At 49.3% G+C, this 21,945-nt stretch overlaps 1 protein-coding gene across 1 annotated transcript; it reads right to left on the bottom strand.

Moving 5' to 3' along the window:
* Positions 1–5,675: 5,675 nt before the first annotated feature.
* LOC135897622 (solute carrier family 22 member 6-like) lies at positions 5,676–7,415 on the bottom strand. Its single transcript, XM_065426309.1, has one exon. The coding sequence runs from the start codon at positions 7,413–7,415 to the stop codon at positions 5,676–5,678; it is 1,740 nt and encodes a 579-aa protein (XP_065282381.1).
* Positions 7,416–21,945: the final 14,530 nt, after the last annotated feature.

Genomic DNA, 21,945 nt, shown 5'->3' with positions numbered 1-21,945 from the left:
CACCTTCAACGAAATAACAACACACTATCAGCTGTCGAGGAGGACCTTCCCGCTCCCCCACGCTAAACTTACTAGACCACAGTCATCTATATTCAGAATGCTGCAAACAAGGTCGTTCCCCTCGAGAGGCAGAATGAGCCTTTATTCACCGGACGTAGAGCCGCAATGTCCGGATTGCGGCGAATCGTACTGCTCGCTATCGCACATGCTTTGGCAATGCTCCGCGTTAAGCGGCACCATGTTCAGCGAAGAAGAAGACTGGAGGGACGCCCTGCGAAGCGACGACCACCAGACCCAGCTTCGGGCCGTCCAGAGGGCTCACGAAAGGGCGGAGGCTCACGGACTTCCCGTCCCAACGTGGGTGCGGCCCGCGACCCCTGCCGACCACTAAACCAAGAGTGGGTGGGAAGGGGTTCCTCAGGACCCAATAAAGTTCTTTCCTCCTCCTCCCCAGTTGAGTGACTTGCACTGAAATTTTGATAGGAAGCCTGGTGGGTTAACAGCTAATTCCGGGCGTTTGCACGCTGAGTGGTATTGTGTTGCCGGGTCGACTCTTCTGTGCCAGTTGTTGTGAGATGGTTGAAGGCATTCCAAGTGCGCAGGGGTCGCAGAGAGCAAAGCCATCGTCTTGCTCGCCAGCCATTCTCTTCCTGCCATGCGGTTGCCAGTACTGGCCAGGCGAGATTTTCCGGGCCATGGAGGAGGTGTTAGGATCGGCCTGCAGCTATTTCAGCCAGCTGCACGTGTTCCGATCCAACCGGGATGGGGCGCACTTCAGAGAACTGCGGATAACCGGCAGCCACGTGGCGCGGGGTCAGCTCAGGGGAGTTCTCGAGGGGAGCTAATTGGCGGAACCTCTCCACGAGCTTTTCGAGACACCAGACAATGTGTTACCCGAACGCGCCACCCGGGACAGCTCCGTGTTCGACGAAGCAGGCTTTGTGCGCAACGCAACAACGCCGCCCTGTTCTGCTATGAGTGGGGGAGTTGCCGCGGGGACGCCGACAGGGGCACCTTCCCGCGTTCCGACCAAGACGCAAGACAATGTGCAAACCGGGACGGCTCAGAGTTCTACGAAGCCCCTTTGACGTCGGCTCCGGACCATTACACCTGTGTGCTTGTGCGGCACGTGCATGTGAGTCCTCATCCTCCTCCAAGTCGACAGTCCTCATCCTCCTCCAAAAGGGCGGATCATCTTCAATGACGTCGAACTATGACGTCAGCAGAGTTCATATAAGCAGCGATTGTCGGCTGCTAGAGTGTGCTCGTCGTCGTGCTCGTTGTCGTGCTAGAAATGTACTCATGAGCTGTGTGCTCGTAAGCTGTTTGCTGTATGCTCGTCTTGCGGGCTTCATTTAGGAGTCTAGCCGTGGAAACTCGCAGGTTCTTTTTTGGACGCCAAGCAACTAACACGCGGACTTAGTCGTTATCGACTGCGCAACCCCGTGGAATTAAGCACACTCTTTGTTTTACCCCTCCACTATAACCACGGGAAATCTCCTGCTGTTCAAATATAGTAGACCTGTGCGTCCCATAAAAAGACGTAGACTACACGTAAGGACATTTCCAAAACTCAAAATCTCCCTATTTTGACGAATTGGCTGCAAATGCGTGTTGTTGCAGAATGTACCTACAATGTTGCCACGCAAACAGTTAGGCGCGGAGTTCGAGATCATTGCTTTCACCGACCACGTGAAGGCCTCGTCGTCCATCTAAAATAAAGCGCCTTACTTATCAGGGGCGACTTCCCTGACTCATCAGGAAATGCATAAAATTCCCTGCAGTTCATTCAGCTCTTGAGCAACACGAGTGCACTTGCCATGTACAATAGGGACACGATAACCCGATTCAACTTGTGCGGAGACTGGCCCTCCACTATCACGATCGCACCACCGTCCGTCCTCTCCGACAACCACGTGGTGCTATCCGCGCAGTTGCGCGAGCAAGGCGGAAAAAAAAAGAGGGGGTATAGGTGTGGTGGTGGGGAGGGAAGACGTTTAGTGCGCTAGTATTCATTTTTTGGTGGGGGGGAGGGGGAGTGCATCACTGTCTCCCATGAGGATGCTACCCGACACCTGAGTGATGGGGCACACGTCCCTTTGTGCAATATACTTCGACAGCTGTTTACAGTCGAGCGCCTCTACGACGAAATTACCTGTATAACGAAAGAATAGTTCGGTCCCGGTGCTATTGTGAGCTGTGCAATGCGGGACCTTTACAACGAAGTGACCTGTATCGCTAATGATCTTGGAGACCCCAATAATTTTGTTATTGACCCTCTTCACGGCGATTCTGTGGGCGCTGCCATGTCAAAGGGGATACCCAGATATTCAACCGTTGGCTCTATTTTCATGACTTCGCAGTCACAAGGGTAACAACGGGACGTGTTGTGTTGATCCCACCACTGTATAGTGGCTGGGTTAAAGCAACTATTTTGCGTTTCTTTTTAAGCATGCCAGTTTTGTGAAGGCCTAAAAAAATGGGATATAATGGGATATAATAGGGCTCAGCGAAGCTAGGAGGCCAAAAGAAGCATATACAGTGCTAAGAAGCGGGCACGTCCTGTGCTACCGGGGCTTAGCAGAGAGAAGGGAACTAGGCGTCGGATTCCTGATTAATAAGAATATAGCTGGTAACATACAGGAATTCTATAGCATTAACGAGAGGGTGGCAGGTCTTGTTGTGAAACTTAATAAGAGGTACAAAATGAAGATTGTACAGGTCTACGCCCCTACATCCAGTCATGATGACCAGGAAGTCGAAAGCTTCTATGAAGACGTGGAATCGGCGATGGGTAGAGTGAAAACTAAATACACTATACTAATGGGTGACTTTAATGCCAAGGTAGGCAAAAAGGAGGCTGGAGACAAGGCAGTGGGGGAATATGGCATAGGCACTAGGAATATCAGGGGGGAGTTATTGGTAGAGTTTGCGGAACAGAATAATATGAGGATGATGAATACCTTCTTCCGCAAACGGGATAGCCGAAAGTGGACGTGGAGGGGCCCGAACGGTGAATTGAAATAGACTTCATACTCTGCGCTAACCCTGGCATCATAAAAGATGTGGACGTGCTCGGCAAGGTGCGCTGCAGTGACCACAGGATGGTAAGAACTCGAATTAGCCTAGACCTGAGAAGGGAACGGAAGAAACTGGTACATAAGAAGCCGATCAATGAGTTAGCGGTAAGAGGGAAAATAGAGCAATTCCAGATCAAGCTACAGAACAGGTATTCGGCTTTAACTCAGGAAGAGGACCTTAGTGTTGAAGCAATGAACGACAATCTTGTGGACATCATTAAGGAGTGTGCAATGGAAGTCGGTCGTAACGCCGGTAGGCAGGATACCAGTAAACTATCGCAGGAGACGAAAGATCTGATCAAGAAACGCCAATGTATGAAAGCCTCTAACCCTACAGCTAGAATAGAACTGGCAGAACTTTCGAAGTTAATCAACAAGCGTAAGACAGCTGATATAAGGAAGTATAATATGGATAGAATTGAACATGCTCTCAGGAACGGAGGAAGCCTAAAAAAAGTGAAGAAGAAACTAGGAATTGGCAAGAATCAGATGTATGCGTTAAGAGACAAAGCCGGCAATATCATTACTAATATGGATGAGATAGTACAAGTGGCTGAGGAGTTCTATAGAGATTTGTACAGTACCAGTGCCACCCACGATGATAATGGAAGAGAAAGTAGTCTAGAGGAATTCGAAATACCACAGGTAACGCCGGAAGAAGTAAAGAAAGCCTTGGGAGATATGCAAAGGGGGAAGGCAGCTGGGGAGGATCAGGTAACAGCAGATTTGTTGAAGGATGGTGGGCAGATTGTTCTAGAGAAACTGGCCACCCTTTATACGCAATGCCTCATAACGTCGAGCGTACCGGAGTCTTGGAAAAACGCTAACATAATCCTAATCCATAAGAAAGGGGACGCCAAAGACTTGAAAAATTATAGACCAATCAGCTTACTGTCCGTTGCCTACAAACTATTTACTAAGGTAATCGCAAATAGAATCAGGAACACCTTAGACTTCTGTCAAGCAAAGGACCAGGCAGGATTCCGTAAAGGCTACTCAACAATAGATCATATTCACACTATCAATCAGGTGATAGAAAAATGTGCGGAATATAACCAACCCTTATATATAGCTTTCATTGATTACGAGAAAGCATTTGATTCTGTCGAAACCTCAGCAGTCATGGAGGCATTACGGAATCAGGGTGTAGACGAGCCATATGTAAATATACTGAAAAATATCTATAGCGGCTCCACAGCCACCGTAGTCCTCCATAAAGAAAGCAACAAAATCCCAATAAAGAAAGGCGTCAGGCAGGGAGATACGATCTCTCCAATGCTATTCACAGCGTGTTTACAGGAGGTATTCAGAGACCTGGATTGGGAAGAAATGGGGATAAAAGTTAATGGAGAATACCTTAGTAACTTGCGATTCGCTGATGATATTGCCTTGCTTAGTAACTCAGGGGACCAACTGCAATGCATGCTCACTGACCTGGAGAGGCAAAGTAGAAGAGTGGGTCTAAAAATTAATCTGCAGAAAACTAAAGTAATGTTTAACAGTCTCGGAAGAGAACAGCAGTTTACAATAGGCAGCGAGGCACTGGAAGTCGTAAGGGAATACATATACTTAGGGCAGGTAGTGACTGCGGATCCGGATCATGAGACAGAAATAATCAGAAGAATAAGAATGGACTGGGGTGCGTTTGGCAGGCATTCTCAGATCATGAACAGCAGGTTGCCATTATCCCTCAAGAGAAAAGTGTATAATAGCTGTGTCTTACCAGTACTCACCTACGGGGCAGAAACCTGGAGGCTTACGAAAAGGGTTCTACTCAAATTGAGGACGACGCAACGAGCTATGGAAAGAAGAATGATAGGTGTAACGTTAAGGGATAAGAAAAGAGCAGATTGGGTGAGGGAACAAACGCGAGTTAATGACATCTTAGTTGAAATCAAGAAAAAGAAATGGGCATGGGCAGGACATGTAATGAGGAGGGAAGATAACCGGTGGTCATTAAGGGTTACGGACTGGATTCCAAGGGAAGGGAAGCGTAGCAGGGGACGGCAGAAAGTTAGGTGGGCGGATGAGATTAAGAAGTTTGCAGGGACGGCATGGCCACAATTAGTACATGACCGGGGTTGTTGGAGAAATATGGGAGAGGCCTTTGCCCTGCAGTGGGCGTAACCAGGCTGATGATGATGATGATGATGAAAAAAATAAAATTTTGCGAGAACCAGTCAACTGCTTTAGCTATATGTGTCTGAAACATATCAACGCCTGTACAATATTCAGTGGCTGTATCGTCAGCGTAGTGAAATATTTTTTACTTCATCTGCAATAGACTAAGATCAGACACATACAAATTAAAAAGCTGTGGGCCGAGTGTGCTTCCTTGAGGTGCAGCGTGGAACAGTCGTTACGGACGTGCCAATAACACCCAATACAAGCGTGCACTCTCGTGTGCATAATTATGCCTGCCCTCTCGAGCATATCTCGGCAAGCGTTACACGTATAGCAGCGTTGTTGCAAGAGTAAATTTATATGGCGAAAGTATGATAAGCACGGGCGTTCGCGAACAGAGTTCAGTGATGCGTATTAGTAGATGGCTGGGAGATGTTCGGAGCCCTCAGCAAAAATTGCTCGGGCAACCTCTCATCCCTGGAACGGCGTCCCTTGGACGCCCTTGACGGGGCCCCTGGGCAGTCGAGCCAACGAGGCTTGAAGCGCGCCCCTCAACTCGTCGCCCTCGAAGTGACTGCTTCTTCTGGAGCGAGTCGACATTGATGCGGGCGCCAAGACGACGCTGGGGACTCTCGGCGGCAGGTACTCCGTTGCCATGGAGGCCAGCGCCATTACGATAGCAACGACGGCGATCATGGTATCTCGGCGGTGTTCGGGAGCCAGCCGGAACACAACTTCGCCCAAAGAACCGGTCAGTCTGCCGAGTGCGAAACCCACACAAATGCCCGTACAGCGCACTTTGACCGGATAGTATCGCACGGTCACAACGAAGGCAAGCACCACAAACAGATTGGCCAGCATGCGGAGAAGCACGACGAGCACGCTGTTGAGCAGTGACTGTTCGCCGCCGTACACAGCAGTCAGGACGACGGCGAGAATGCTGAAGAGAAGCATCGCCACCATGCAAGAGCGCTTTGCGCCGTACCGCGACATAAAAAGGTATGCCACGGCGTACATTGGCAGCATTCCCAGTATACCGGCCGCGTCGATCGCCTTCTTGACGGGGAAGATGTCGTTCAGATTCACTTGGTTGAAGGCGAACGACAGCGCAGACCACATGTAGCACAACAGCAGGAAGCGCCTTTTCTGCTGCTTAAGGATCGTAGAGAGGACATTGCGCTCGGAGGGCTGCTCGCTGTGCAGACGCTCAGGCCTGAGCGCCTCGGAGGCAAACCAGGTGCGGCAGAAATCGGCGTCGGCGTTGTTCATGCGGGTGGCTTTCAGGGCGACACGCTCGGCTTCCCGGGTGTCCATCGTGGTTAGGAGCCAGGCAGGCGACTCGTCGCGCACCGTGGAAAGCACGGCTGCCAGCATGGTCGTGGGCACCATGAGGACGAGGTGGGTCGTGTCCCAGGCCAGTCGCATCCGCGAGATGCCGCGCACACAGAGGGGCATGGCGACCGAGGCTACCGCCATGGAGAGGAAGCAGTAGTAATCTCTGCTCGCTGGCGTCGAGACCTCGTAGAGGACCGAGTACTGGACGAGCCAAAGAGAGTTGCTCGTCACAGACACGACGATGCGCAGCGCCACGAAAAGCAGGTACGAGTTGGCGAAACTGGTGGTGAATCCGGCCACGAGCAGCGCAGCGAGCGAGACGTTAATGACGGCCTTTCGGCCAATGCGGTCGGCGGTGACTCCTGCAATGGGGAGGGCGATGACGCAAGCGACCATGTAGGTCAGCACGGCCAGCTCGATGAGCCACCGCCGGTCGCACACCAGGCGCCACTCGCTTACGATGTTGTTGCCGTAAGGCGCGTAGTCGAAGTCCCAGGCTTCACAGCTCACTATGTACGCCTTAGTGCCGCCGTCGGGGGGGTCGCGACGCGCGCAGTGACTCCGGCTACCGTCCTCTTCGATGGGCGTGGCCAGGTTGCGCCACTCCTCGACGCTCAAATTGGCGAATGCGTCCGGCGGCCGACACCAGTGGTCCATGATGCGCGTCGTGAGTCGAAAGCTCACCAGGTGCAACAGGAACGTAGTTCCGGCGAGCATCGAGGCCATCAGCACTTGCTTCTGGAAACGGCCGTCGCCCAACGGCACTTCTTCGTCCCGATCTGCGCCTCGCGGAAGCTGGACGGGATTCGGGCCTAGAACGTTCTTCCCGAATGAGTACGACGGCGGAGGCGCAGCACCTCTCTTCTGCGAAGTCATGGCGGTTTGGTTTGGTTCCCCCTCTATTGATGGCGCGCATACCCACTACGCAGTATTGGCCGAGCGTCGGATGGCATTGGAAGAAAAGGATGTTTATGATGATGATGATGATGATGTTGATGTCCTTGAGTTTGGCGCTTACCCACTCGCGGGGATTGGCCAAGTGTCGGGCAGACTTTGCTTATGTGTTCAGAAAATGGAGGTAAAGATCTATAATTTTTTTACATGAATTTAGGCGAGGAAAAATCGAAAGGGTTCAGTAGACTGTCATGCTATGAAGAGGAAAAAAATAATTATCTATAATATATAAATGAGGCAATAGAGGGGGAATGAAAAGAATAATACGGTCATCAATGAAATCGGTTTGATTCAATAATAATTTTTTCTAAGGTGAAGCACACATTCCTGTGTCAGTGCCCAAGCACAGACGCTCCGAAAGACAGTAGTACCGGAGTGTTCAATGGCAGGCCAAGCTGTCGCACTGTAATTTCTAATGTCATTTTCCTCATGGAGGAGAAACGCCGGCATTCCAGTAAGTAGTGCTCAATCGTCTCTAATGCATTGCAAAAATGGCACAACGGGGATATTGCCAGACCAGATCGGTGCATGTAAAAATTTAGAGGTGGGACTCGACAACGTAGTCTCGTTAATGTAACTTCCGTTTGTCTTGTTTTGCAAAAGTTCCTGCTCCAAGGGAATCGTAAGTGGTGTAGTTCCAAGGATGATTTAAGGTTTGATTGGGATGTTAAAAGGATGTATCTTCTGAACCTGGCGGACGTGATAAAACCCATCGTTGGAAGAAGGGGAAGCACTGGGCCACTGATAGGAGCCTTGGCCAAGCTGTCTGCCACCTCATTTATAAATATGCCTTTGTGCCCAGGTACCCATATTAATCGTAAACTTCTCAAATGACTTGGAGCCAGTGACTACAAAGTTTTCAATATGTGTGACTCGCCGGGAGCAGTAAGTAAGGTGCACAACGACAAAGAATCTGTGAATATTACCGCGTTTGTCCTGGAAGATTGTAGCTTTCATAAAGCTAGGACAACAACTAGGAATTCCGCTAGGTATATTGGAGTGAAGTTCCAGCGTAGGTTAGACTTTTCTCGCTCTGTCGCATTCTTTTTTTTTTCATTTCCAACCAATCTATTTCATTTCAATTTACATTCATTGACATAAACATCTTCCGCGACCCAACAATATTGTTTAATGGTTCCTAACTAGTATAACGAAAAATTATACAAAAATATATGAGCAGGATTGACAGCAACCAGGAAGGCGAGCAATTTTATTGCAGCTTAGATTTAATGAGTGACTTCTTTAGATTGTAATGTTTTAGCATCCTTAGGGTACTTTACGCACTTTCCGGGGGCTATAGGTTTGTAGCCATGTATGTTTGTATCTAACCATTTTCCCGTCTACCTGAGTCACTGGGTAGTTTATGGTCCAATGGGCAGCGCATAGGGCTGCAGTGCTGAGGGAGCAGGGCTTGAATTCAACCATCGGGTATGTGGCGTGTACATATGTGCCGATCTTCAACGAATGTCTCTAAAGCCGACGTGAGTCACTTGACGTGGGGCTGGGTAGGTATCGCTGTTCGAAGCTCTTTGTGGCCGACTTAGAGCACTGGATATGGGCCACTAGGTCTATGCCGGTCTGCAAGAAACTCCTTCAAAAAAATGATGGTGTTTTGCGTGCCAAGACCACGACCTGATTATGAGGCACGCCGTAATGGGGGAACTGCAAAAATATGGACCACCTCGGACTCTTCAACGTGCACCTAAATCTAAGTACACGGATGTTTTCGCATTTAACCCCCATCGATATGCGGCTGCCGTGGCCGGGATTCGATCGCGCGACCTCGTGCTTGCCAGCCCAACACCGTAGCCACTAAGCAACCGTGGCGGGTTAGAAACTCTTTGACGCCGACTTGGAGCTCTGGGTATGTGCCGTTGGGAATGTGACACTGTGCAATGAAGAAAAAGTTATCTTAAATTTTCCCGATGTTGAGCGGAATCCAACCCGCATCACAATAGTTCCTCAAGGACAGCAACTTGGCGCATTAGGAGGCTGCGCCACAAATGCACTGGGTATTGCCGCTTTTCTGTAAAACGATTTAGAGAACGGCGCCATGAATGCACTAGGTATTGTAAGAGTTGAGGAGGACGTCGGGATGAAAAACTTGGGAGGTGTATTTACATTATGTACAGTGAGCCGACCAAGAAATTAACAGTCATAGAAGTGATTACGGGCCGGCAGCAACTCGGACGCTGCGGCCCGTGGCAAGAAGCTCGAAAGAGATTAATCAAGGAATGCTCTAGGAGTGCTCTCGGTCTGTGTCTCGGCCAATGGGAGAGCCCGCTCAGGTGACGCCATTTTCGGCCAATCGGCGAGCCCGCTCAGGTGTCGTCATTTTCGGCGAATGGTAGGCGCCCGTGCGATGGTGTCACACCCGGCGGAGAGGGTCGCTGCTTGGTCCCCAATTGTCCGAGGGCTTACTTCTCCCTGCAGTCTTGCCTTGCTGACTTGCAATGCGCCGTCACAATAGGCGGATGGGGGCGACGCTGCCAGGGTTTCACGGTGCATTACACCCGTCTTGCCTCTTGGACCCAAGTTACCTGGAACAGTTCCAGGCTCTCGCTTCACTTTCGGGAAGAGTCAAGCAGTGAATAGCTCCACCTGCGGCGTACGAGGTGGGGTCCGCCAACTTGTTTGCACATGCCGCGCCTCGGGAATGTGGTACCCGTGCTTCTGCGCTCCTTAATTAGCTGTGGCGCGATTCGATGGGGTCTGGTGAACTCGAAGGAGGCTCAGGAAAAGGTCCCGTATCTAACAATATGTGTAGCTGTTCAATGAACCTCTCGCTAACTTAATTGGCCGACCGAATATAGTCCTCAGACTCTGCCCAGGCGGCGCTGCGGAAAAAGCCGTCACCAGCGCCCCCATCGCAGCCTTGGCGCGAACTAAGTAGTGCAAGAAGAGCTGTCCGCAAGCGAAGGTGCATAGGCCACAATGGACCCTGCTCTTTGGTTTGTGTCGAGGCACGGTTTCCTAAAAATCAAGGACCTGGAAAGCTTTTTCCACCCATACACGCCTCGGAAAGGAAGCTCAGCAGGGCGAAGTACGTGTACAATATAAAAGAAGTCTCAGGTGTTATTTCGGCGTGCTGCAACTCGCAAGTATAGAGAGCATCAGGTTTGTTTATAGGCATATCAGCATAAAAATCTAAGAATATCAAATTGGTTCATATTGAATATGTCCTGAACACAAGACTTCAGTATCTCCTATATTTTATGCATTTTATCGTAATGTTTTTTCTCGCAATTATTTACAGAGAGTAAATCCTTCCATAGCATTTTTTAGGACAGCAAACAGAAAACGTTTTCGAAGGCAGTAACCAGCGTGCGAACATAACGAAAGTAAGCTTCCTACGATGCCTGCGCACTGCATCTTTCAGTCTCGCAGGATCTACAGCATCGCTCAGTACCTCTGAACTTTTCGCAGACGCTTCAAGCAACACACGCGCACAAGTAAGTGTAAATAAACGAGACGTTCTTTTTTTTTTTCACACACGTGCGTTACTTCGCAATTACTCATCCGGTGCTCCTACAGCAACTTTATTGCTCACATTTGAAAAACGCAGTCGAGCAGGCTCAGCACATTGCGAATTGTGCTTGTTGTATCGGCGCAGGACGTACAAAATACCGAAACTAGAAATGAGCTCGCGATACAGCGCTGCTCTAAAACACGATTTCGAATTCATAAACGAACAAATGTTTGGTTAAATTGACCAGCCAAATCTCTCCGTTCCAATTGTTGAGTCAAGCGGAAGCGGACGGAAAATATCGATGGCACATACGCAGGATGGTTCGCAACGTTGTTTTTTCTGTTGCCAACGAAGTGGCGGCTGCAGATTCTTGAGTTTTCGCTTGGTTGCCACGGTCCTCCGTCAGGGCTACGCAACACAATTAAAGCAGAACAACATTATCGCGCTTTCTCATGCGAGCCACTGTGTTGTGGGGAATGCAAATAATTTGATTACCCAACACATTGACCGGCCCGTATCCAGCGCTCTCGCCTTTCTTCTTCATACGATCGCGATAGAAATCGGGAAAACTAAATATTGTTATTCAGTCCTTCACGTTCAAGGCAATTTACAACACAAGTGTAGCGTCGATTACGGTGTTTCTTCTTAGGCCGCGCAGCTATCGAGGATGCCGTCGCTTCCACCATCAGTCAGACGAGTGAGCCAGCAAACGCTTTATGGCAGTTCGGCCACAGAACACCTATACAAACTTGTTCGACGGTGCGTCCGACTAGCGGAGAAATTCATAGCTCTCAGTCTGGGTGTTAAATGCGCAGAACATTCGCAATATGGACCAAAATCTAGTTAAATCGGTGTTTCGCAGTCGCTAGCTGCATAGGCAACTTAGCAAGGGAGTCGGGCTTCGCACTACTCAATTACTGCCTGTTCGCACCGGCAGGTGGCGCTACATGTCTTGCAAAACTCCAGAGTCTGACGTCTATACGCCACTGAGCGTGCGGCAAGAGAGGGAACAATTCTCTGCGTTCGCAGGCAACGGTACGTGCGTCACGCTTCTCGTCTCGGAGGCCGCGCGCAGACTTCTCAGCAGCGCCACTAGATGACGCAGCGGGCTCAGAAAGAATAGGGAGCCTCCGTGTACCGCGTGAAAACGCGGTACATGGAGGCTCCCTAAGAAAGAAGCGCGAGAGAGAAGCCCAGGTTTGCCGCATGACGCGCTTCTCGCCATTGGCCCGCAATGGCACGCCATGCATTTCGAAAGGCCACGCGCAAGCTTCGCGGCGGCGGCCCTAGACGGCGCCGAGTGTTCGTGTGGGAGCGCGAAAGCGGAATCCCGCCGCAGTACACGCATCATGCATAACTCGTTCCGAAGGTAGTAATGCGTGGTGTCGCTATGTTGATGCAATCCGAAACGCAATACTGTCGACGGTCATCGCGATATGGGTTCTGCCGATATTCTTTTTTAAACAAGTGCAAGGAATGAAGATATCTCAAGGTAGAATTAAAGTTATTGCATATCGAAGTTCTAGAAAACTCCAAGGTAAATCAACTGTTATTACAGCGTACTTTTTTTGTAATACGAAACGATGTCTAGAACGTTCATTATTTAGTGCAGACTGACGCAGTACTTGATCCAATTTAAACAGTATTCAAACAGTATTCAAACACAATTCAAACAGTATTTAATTCAATTTTACAGCGTATATGTTCAAACAACTAGGAGGCTAGCAGCGTTATATCTGATTAGATCATAGACATTTAATGCACTGAGTGTTTTAATTACGTCTGCTGGGTTTGTGGTGGCGCGGATTGCGTTAATACACGAAAAGCCCGTTTCTATAAATTCAACATGGGTAATAAGCGTGTTTTATAGGTGATTAACTAGAATGTCTAGAATAGATTAACTAGAATGTCTTGAGCAAATGAAATGACTGCATCGAGTGCGAGAGCGTGTAGTCCATCAGAAGCCTTTTCTGTTACAGAGCGCCCATGACATGAGAATTTCAAGTTACACTCAACTAACACACCCATAAACATCGTCTGGTCTGCAGGACAGATATGATAGGGTGGCTATCATGCAGAACTACCTATAAATATGGGACTTATTTGTTGAGCGGAACACAATAAAACAGTTTTACTCGGGTTCAGTCTTACACAGCGTTTGCTTTGCACCAGTCATGCAGAACCTCTTCGTCTTTGTTAACTTTAGTAACCAGAGTTATTTGTTCATGGCTTGTAATGAGCAGGTTAGTATCTCCTGCATAAAGGACATGACGAGCATGATGTGACTGAGAGGGCAGGTCGTTAATATATATTAAGATCATACGTCCAATAATTGAGCCTGGCCAACACTTTGGTTAATAGCTTTAATATCAGACTGGCGCTTCACCAATGTCGACAAGTTGTCAACGGTCTGTTAGGTAACTCTGAAAAAGTTCCAAGGGTGTTCCCTTGATGCTGTGTTATGATACTTTAGCTGTTAGCATATCGTGATGTAATGAGTCGAACGCTTTTGCAAAATCTATGAGAACGCCTGCTACCAATATTCCAGCCTCAATAGATTTCCGAAGAAAGTTCATCACCGTTGATATTGCAGCGGTAGTAGAGAAGGCTTTCCTAAAGCCAAATTTGTGAGGTGAAGGAATGTTGTGTTTTTCTAAGAATGAGTTTAACCGAATAGTTAGCAACCTTTCAACAAACGCAATGAGGAGGGGAAGTATGGAAATTTTACGATAATTTTCTACTTTTTCCTTATCTCTACCCTGATATATTGGTAATACTTTTGCTAAATTCATTAGCGTTGGAAATATACCTGCCAAAAAATTGTGTAACAGACAGGAAAAAAGTACCCGTAAAATGATATCGTTAACTAACTTTAACATGTAAGCCGATGTATTGTCAATACCACAAGCAGCCATACGTACGCCAGATATTAATGATGGAACTTCAGGTTCGTCTGTCGGATTAAGGTAGAATGAAAACTATGAACGCGGTATACGTGAGTCACATCATACACAACTCGCATATGACTTTCAGAGCAAGAGAACTAAACACTAAGACCAGTGTTTACATTGTGAGGGGTGACATAACAAACATCACTGCACATTATTCTACCCGTTGTATATTGTTTTACTTGTATTCAAAGGTGCTTATTTTAAATATCCCGGTTATTTTCCACGTCTTCCCGCTGTGCATCTGCCCGTCTGCCGCGTTGAAGACCTCGTTCCACTGTTGCGTGCAGAGAGCGCGGCAGTGATCCTCGATCGCTCGGTTCAGCTCCGCCACCTTCTTTCTGAGTCTGCGGTGAAGCCGTTGTTTGTGCCAGCGATAGAGTATCGACTGTTTGGCTTCGATGAGATGCGCAAGCCGGCTGTCTACTTTGTCGATTTCCGCGCCCGTTTCAATTTCTTTGTTCGCGTCGCGTACGCTCTTGGTGATTTCGGCCGTCCACGAGTCGATGTCTTCGATCTCGTCGTCACCGTCGCTCTTCTGGCTTCTGGCGTCTCGAGAGGCATCCCATTCTATCCATCTGTGTGTTTTGATGCTGGTGTCGTTGTGTTCCGGTATGCCGATTTCCACGATGGTGTCGTCCATCGTCCATTCCACGATGACGTCAGTCCCCGTTTTTTTCCATGTGATCGCGCCCTGGATGTCGTTCTTGACGAACGTGAGGTCCGGAGTGGTGTCTCGGGACACGGAGTTACCGATTCTCGTCGGATGTGTCGGGTCCGTGATGAGGGTGAAGTCGAGTTCCATGGCGTCTTGGTACAGGTCGCGGCCCTTTGCTGTGTACTTGTTGTAGCCCCAGGCAGGGTTCATGGCGTTGAAGTCATCGCAACCGGCCCCACGAGGACGGCAGCGAGCGTGAGAAGCGCCGGAGCGGAACAAGCGGAGGAGGTAGCCATCGCCCTGGCCATCGCCGATGCAGACTGCCACACGGTGCTGAGTTACTCGACGCAGGCGGTGCGAAACTTCGCCAAAGGCCAAATCTGCAGGGAGGCTGAGCGCGTACTGCGAGCGGTCAAACTACAAGAACGAAAAGTACGACTCAAGTGGTTTCCGGCGCACGCGGGTGACGCGTCGGAAGGCAATGAGAACCACAATGAGACGGCACACGCAGCGGCGCGAGAGCTATCCAACCGCGCACCGGCGACAGACCATCCGACGTGGTTCGAAACCAAGGACCGCATGACGGATTACAATGAAATAACGAAGGCCTACCGCCTGGCTCGCAGGACTCTCGCACCCCCGCACCCGAGGCTGAGTCGAGCGGAGGCGGTAGTACTGAGACAGCTCCAGACCGGATCGCTACCGAGCCCAAGACTGATGAATCGCATGTGCCCCGAGATATATCCGACCGATAAGTGCAGAGTCTCCCGGAGGGAGACCGCAGACTACACGCACGTTTTGTGGGACTGCTTTAAAAATACAGAAGATGCAAAATCAAGAACGCTCCCACCACGGCTGGAGGCAGACGCGAAGAGCTACGACCTAGACGAACAGCTCTGGGCCGTCCAGCAGGTCCTCGAGGCACTCGAAAGGCAGGGACCCAGCGAGCCGGCAACGGCGAGCGGAGACCCGCGCCAAGTAACTTCTGTTAAGAATGGCGAGCTGCAAGACAAAATTGCCACCCAATTACGACAAGGGGGGCAAGACGCGCATTCCGCACTCTCCGTCGCTACAGCTAGGAGGCGTTCGAAGAAGGGGCTTTGTGCTGAAAGCCACCTCCTTCCACCCGCCCCATCGACATTGTGACGGAACAAGTTCGGTGTGTGAACAATGGTTCCGGAGTTTCCCAACGCGGAGCTGATTTGACACGCATGGACAAGCTGCCACGGGAACGACGTAATTTGGTGCTTCTCACGCTTCGGCGTGACGCAAAACAACGAGTGACCCACGATTGGCACCGATAGTTCCCGGAACGGCACCCCTCCAACGCCGTCGTTTGGGCATCGGAATGTGTGTGCCTTTGTGTATGTAAACTGATCTGCGGAGCAGCGGCGAGGTGGTGATGAGTAAACGAACAGTCTCCGCCTCGTTTGGCCGGCGGACCGAGTGTATAAAAACTGTTGTTATGCAAATGCTGGACACACTTCTCTTGAGCAGTCATGTTAGACTGAGTCACTTCTCTCATGCAGTCATGTTGGACTGATACTCTTTTTCTCAAGCAGTCATGTTAGACTGATTTAATTTCTGTAAATAAACCCATTTTCCTCGTTCTCGATGAGAAGCAGTTCTTCACTTCATCAACAACCTCAGCGTAAATAAGTTGGACGACGGCATGGGCCAGCTACGTTCGAATTCATGCCGTACTCCAATCTTGGCAAAGGACCACGAGCGATGGGATTGAGCCCCCAATCCTGACAACTGGCTGACAGCGGTGAGATGGACTTTGCGACATGGTGCTGTATCTGCGGTGAGTGCTTGGTTTTTGCTTTGACTCTCTAGGCTTCATTTTGTGGTTGTTCTGTTTAGAACAGTAGGGAAGCTAGATTGTTGTGTGTTAGCTAGGTTGTGTTTTCCTAGCTAGATTTAGAGAGCAGAATCAAGGCAGTAAAGCAGCAGTCATGGAGTTAAGGACACTGCTGAGAGACGAGTTGTTGATTGTTCGTGAGGAACTGGGCCTAGATGTACGCAAGGAAATGCTCAAATCGGAATTATTGGAGCTAATTTCCAATCAGGCCAGTGAGGAAGATATTGAAATGGGTTTGGAACTTCTCAAAAAGAGAGAGAAACGGGAAAGAGAAAGAGAAGAACGGAACAGAGAAGAACGGGAAAGAGAAAGAGAGGAACGCGATAAAGATCGCTAGTTAAGAAAAATGCAACTGGAACTTGAAAGCAAACGTTTGGAGATGTCTCAAGGAAGTGAAGGCGCTCTGGGACGATCAAGTGAGGCAGAATCATACCGCATGGACAGGCTATTAAAGCCATTTGAGGTCGGGACCGACATAGGCTTGTTCCTAAGCAATTTTGAAAGGACTTGCGACAAGATGAACTTCGGCCCGAGTACATGGCCACAGTGGTTGTTGTCTATGTTGCCGTGTGAGGCGGCGGAAGTAATCGCCAGATTGAGTGTGCAGGATGTATATGATTATGCAAAAGTTAAGGCTAGTCTCCTGAAGAAATACCGCCTTTCAGCCGAAGCTTTTCGGGAAAGGTTTAGGAGCACAGGCAAGAAAGATAGCGAGGGCTATCCGGAGTTTGCATATAGCTTAAAGGCCAACCTAGTCGAGTGGCTTAAAAGCGCGGAAGCGTACGACAGCAGAGACATGATCATTGAATGCATGTGTCTAGAGCAGTTTTACAAAACCATCCCCCAAGCTGTGAAACTGTGGGTACAAGACAGAGGTAATGTAAACACTGTGGAAAGGGCGGCTGAATTAGCCGAAGAGTACGCAACCCGAAGAAAGTTGAACGCCGAGGAGGGAAACTGGGACGGTCGAAATGGACCGCGGAAACCATTTCCGTTCAAAAAGGGTGCGCAAACTAGACAATCAGAGCCTGTAGACATGGCGGGAAAGCCCGCAGAAAAGAGCGAGGAGAAACTTAAAGGGACCCTGAAACGATTTTGGCGATTTTCTACAAACGTACTGAGTCGTTAGAGTAGGTTCTTCTGATCATTAATTGATGCATCTAAGTGCTCTGCGTAAAGCGTGTAATTTATTATAAGGTTTTAAAAATACACATCGCTGCCGATCGCAGCGCACTGCTCGGCGGAATTTTAAGCCGCCCCTACCCATATGATGCAAATAACCCATATTACGTCACATGGGCGAGCTATCTGATTGGCTGACCAGGGCGCGTGGTCGATAATTTTTCCAACTTTATGGTGAACAAATGATGCTCGTAATAGTTGGAATGTTAGTTACTTTGTTTTTGTAAAAAGAAAATAACTTAAAGAGAATACACAAGAATAGTTTTTTAGTACACTTCAGCACTTCCGGCACACAGCAAGTGTCGTCTGCTTGTGTTACAACGTACTCCCTTTTGACGAGAGCTCCGCGGTCAGAGTCGGTCTCAGTCTTTTCGCGAGCACTATGATTCGACTTTGTTGCCTCGTGGACTGCGAACCTAGAGACCTGCAAACCGCGAGTCCAGTATTAGGGCAAACGCAAGCGCAAGGGGACAGGGTCTGGCCGCTTGACTGTGCCGGGATGAGCCACGAGATGAGCAGAAGGGCAAATGTGAACGGTCTGCACGGTGCAGCCACCTGGTAGCACAGAGCTCAACCATACACAGTAGCAGCAACGAAGTGTATTCTTTGCTGCTGGTGTGTATTTTTCGCAGGAGTGTAATCATCAACACGTTGATTTATAAATGTTTAAAATGCTTTACACTTGGTTAGAGCAATATTAGCGCTCTGTTTGACTGGTTAAGTGCTGCGCCAGCAAGTGTCTGGACCGTGCAGACCGATCAGGCTGCTCACGTACGTCTACGCTAAAGTTCCTTCATCAGCTTGAGTTTATGCCTCCAGTCATTTGCCGAAATGACCAGCTTGCCTGTTTTTAGCGGAGTACCGGACACGTTCAGCGCTACGACAGAATGCTCGCAACGCACGCTGCTTCGATAGCTCTCGGTCGACGGCCAAGCGGCTAGCGGAGGTCTCGCGCGGGAGGGGGCGTGCTCCTAAACAACCGGAAGTGAGCGATGTGACGTCGCATCGTGACGCTGAACAAGTGAAGGCGGAGCTTAGCGCCGCTCGCTCGGCGAGCGAGTTGAGGAGGAAAAGCATAGCTAGGGAGGAGGGTAACTTCTAATCGCTTGCAGCTCCATTAATACGTAACGCTTCACTTAAATTGTGGTGCGAATGTTCTACTTAAGCTGTACCCTACGCGCCTACAAAATTTGTCCGAACCGTTTCAGGGGCCCTTTAACGGAGAAACCGCACAAAAAGAACAGAAAAAAAAATTCGAATCTGTTAGACCAATTCGCTGTTACAAATGCCACAAACTGGGACATATAGCTGTAAACTGCGAGAAGTCTAGCGTAGTTTTTTCCTACGTGGAGGAAAAAGATGAGAATATGGAACTTTTAAGTCCATATCTCCACGACCTGAAAGTTAATGGAAAACCATGCCGAGTGCTAAGAGACAGTGCCGCCACGCTGGACATTGTCCATCCGTCTTAAGTGACGGTAGATGACTTCACCGGAGAAGTAGCATGGATAAAACAGGTTGTAGAAGAACACAGCGCGTGTCTGCCCATGGCCAAAGTCAAAGTCAGTGGACCATTCGGGGAACTAGAAACTGAGGCTGCAGTTTCCAAATTTTTGTCACTGCAGTATCCCTACATCTTTTCGAATCGTTCGAATCAGTTACTGCGTGACAGAGGGCTCAAACTGGGAGAGGGCATAGTACAGGCATTGACCCGAGGCCAAGCTCGTAAGATCGCGGCGCTTTCGGCTGAAAATGCTCAAGCTCCTCCAGCGGAAGCAGAAAAGGGGATAGCTTCAATACCCGAATCCGAGCTAGGCCCGAGGGACAAAAGAACAGTTGAGGAGAGCCTGCCAGCTGACCAGCTCAACGAGAGCGTAGCACTAGAGTGTCAGAGTTCTAGCCTGCAGGAAGAGCAAGTAGACGCGCTCACAAGCGAGACAGGGTCGTTATTATCACCGGCCTCAAAGAACTTTGATCAACTCTTACGCGTGGATAGAGAGTCCCTGGCAGCTCAGCAAAAGAATGATGAAAGCTTAGCTAAATTACATGACACGGCTAAAGAAGGCATTGCTAGGCGCAACGTAACGATACATGAGAGAGGAGGATTGTTGTATCGGCATTACAGAGATCGAAAGGGTAGGATTTTAGATCAGTTAGTCATACCTACTAAGTATAGGGAGGACCTTTTGAGTCTTTGTCATGGAAATGGGTGGTCCGGCCACCTGGGCATAAACAAATCAAAGGAAAGATTGCTTATGGAATACTACTGGCCTGGCTGTTTCAAAGATGTAGAAAACTTTGTAAGATCATGCGACGCCTGCCAGCGTTCTGGTAAACCAGGTGAGACATGGAAAGCTCCACTGAAGGTAGTGCCCTTAATAACAGAGCCTTTCAAACGACTTGTAATAGACACGGTAGGGCCTCTTCCAAAAACAAAATCAGGCTACAGGTACTTGTTTACCATGCTGTGTCCGGCTACCAAGTTTCCAGAAGCAATCCCTTTGAAAGAGCTCAGCTCCACCGAAGTAGTAGACACGCTTTTGACAGTGTTTGCACGAGTTGGGTTTCCAGCCGAAATTCAGGCAGATCAAGGGTCAGTATTCACGAGCGCACTGACTTCCACATTCTTGCAAAAGTGCGGGGTAAAGTTAATACACAGTTCTGTCTATCACCCTCAGTCAAACAGTGTAGAGAGGTGGCATTCGGTGCTTAAGCGAGTTTTGCGTGCGCTCTGTTACGAGCACAAGGAGGACTGGGAGAACTGTCTGCCGGCAACTTTGTTTGCTTTGCGAACGGTTCCACATGAGGCGACAGGGTTCTCACCAGCAGAACTAGTGTATGAGAGGACACTCCGTTCTCCACTGAGAATGTTAAGAGAGATGTGGAAGGAAAGAGGGGAGAGTCCAACAGTGGTTGAATACGTGCCAAATTTACTGGAACGGCTAAGCGCAACCCAAGAACTAGTCGGAAAGAACATGGCAATAGCTCAAAAGAACGCCAGTCTATTACGACAAGAATGCGAGGCTTCGTACGTTTAAATTCGACTTAACGATGAAAGCGGAAAAGTGTGGGTTTGGTTGTTCGCAGGTTACTTATCTGGGCCATGTTGTCGGTCAGGACATGAGACGGCCGGCTGAGCTGAAGATAGCTACGATTGGAGAATTTTCTCAGCCGCGCACGAAAACGGACCTTCGTTCATTTTTGGGACTTGTGGGGTACTATCAACGGTACATTCCGAGTTACTCGCAATTGGCAAGTTCATTAACAGACGCCCTCCGAAAGGGAGCACCGAGTAGCGTACACTGGGATAAGGACAAAGAGAACGCTTTCCAAAGTTTGAAAACGCTATTGGTTTCTCGCCCTGTGCTTCGCGCGCCAGACTACACAAAGGAATTCATAGTTCAGTGCGACGCAAGCGACAGAGGTATGGGAGTGGTACTTAGTCAGGTCGGCGACGATAACGAGGAGCATCCTATCCTCTATGCCAGCCGTAAACTAAATGTAAGGGAGGAAGTCTACAGCGCTTCAGAGAAGGAATGCGCTTGTTTGGTTTGGGCCGCCCAGAAGTTGTCGTGTTACTTGTATGGAGCGAAGTTCATCTTTGAGACCGACCACTGTCCTCTGACGTGGCTCAATCAAATGTCACACAAAAACGGCCGCTTGCTCCGATGGAGTCTCACTCTCCAAGAGTACAACTTCTCCGTTAGATATAAGAATGGAAAGTTGCATAGCAATGCGGATGGTTTGAGCAGGCTAATTTGAATTCTGCGTTTGAGGGTCCCGCCTAAATTTTAGGGTTACTAGTGTTAACTTTTCTTTAGGCGAAGAAGATCCCCTCTCATTTAGCAGAATTCCCTCCATGATTGCTGAATTTGTCAGAAGGAATTTGCTTCAGAAATTGGCATTGCGAAATGTAGCATTTTTGTTTCTGCACTTATGTTGTTGTTGTTTTTTTTTGAAGCCTAGCGAGTCTAAAGTGAGAGCCAATGCGCGTCATCTCGGCGCAGAGCCGTGTTGTGGGGTTCATTTTGCAGTTGCCTGTCCTTGTTGGATGTTTTGGGGCGGTGACATCTGGTCGCTGCGAGCCAAGACATCAATCCCCCCCTGACCAGCAGCCGTTCTCTTCCTGCCTAGCGGTTGTCAGCGCTAGACAGTCGAGATTTTTCGGGCCATGGTGGCGCTGTTAAGAATGGCGAGCTGCAAGACAAAATTGCCACCCAATTACGACAAGGGGGGCAAGACGCGCATTCCGCACTCTCCGTCGCTACAGCTAGGAGGCGTTCGAAGAAGCGGCTTTGTGCTGAAAGCCGCCTCCTTCCACCCGCCCCATC

Source organism: Dermacentor albipictus, chromosome 1 (genome assembly GCF_038994185.2).
Source record: "Dermacentor albipictus isolate Rhodes 1998 colony chromosome 1, USDA_Dalb.pri_finalv2, whole genome shotgun sequence".
Classification (NCBI taxonomy): domain Eukaryota; kingdom Metazoa; phylum Arthropoda; class Arachnida; order Ixodida; family Ixodidae; genus Dermacentor; species Dermacentor albipictus.
The sequence above is the reverse complement of the archived record's forward strand: the minus strand, read 5'-3'. Positions and strand labels throughout refer to the sequence as shown.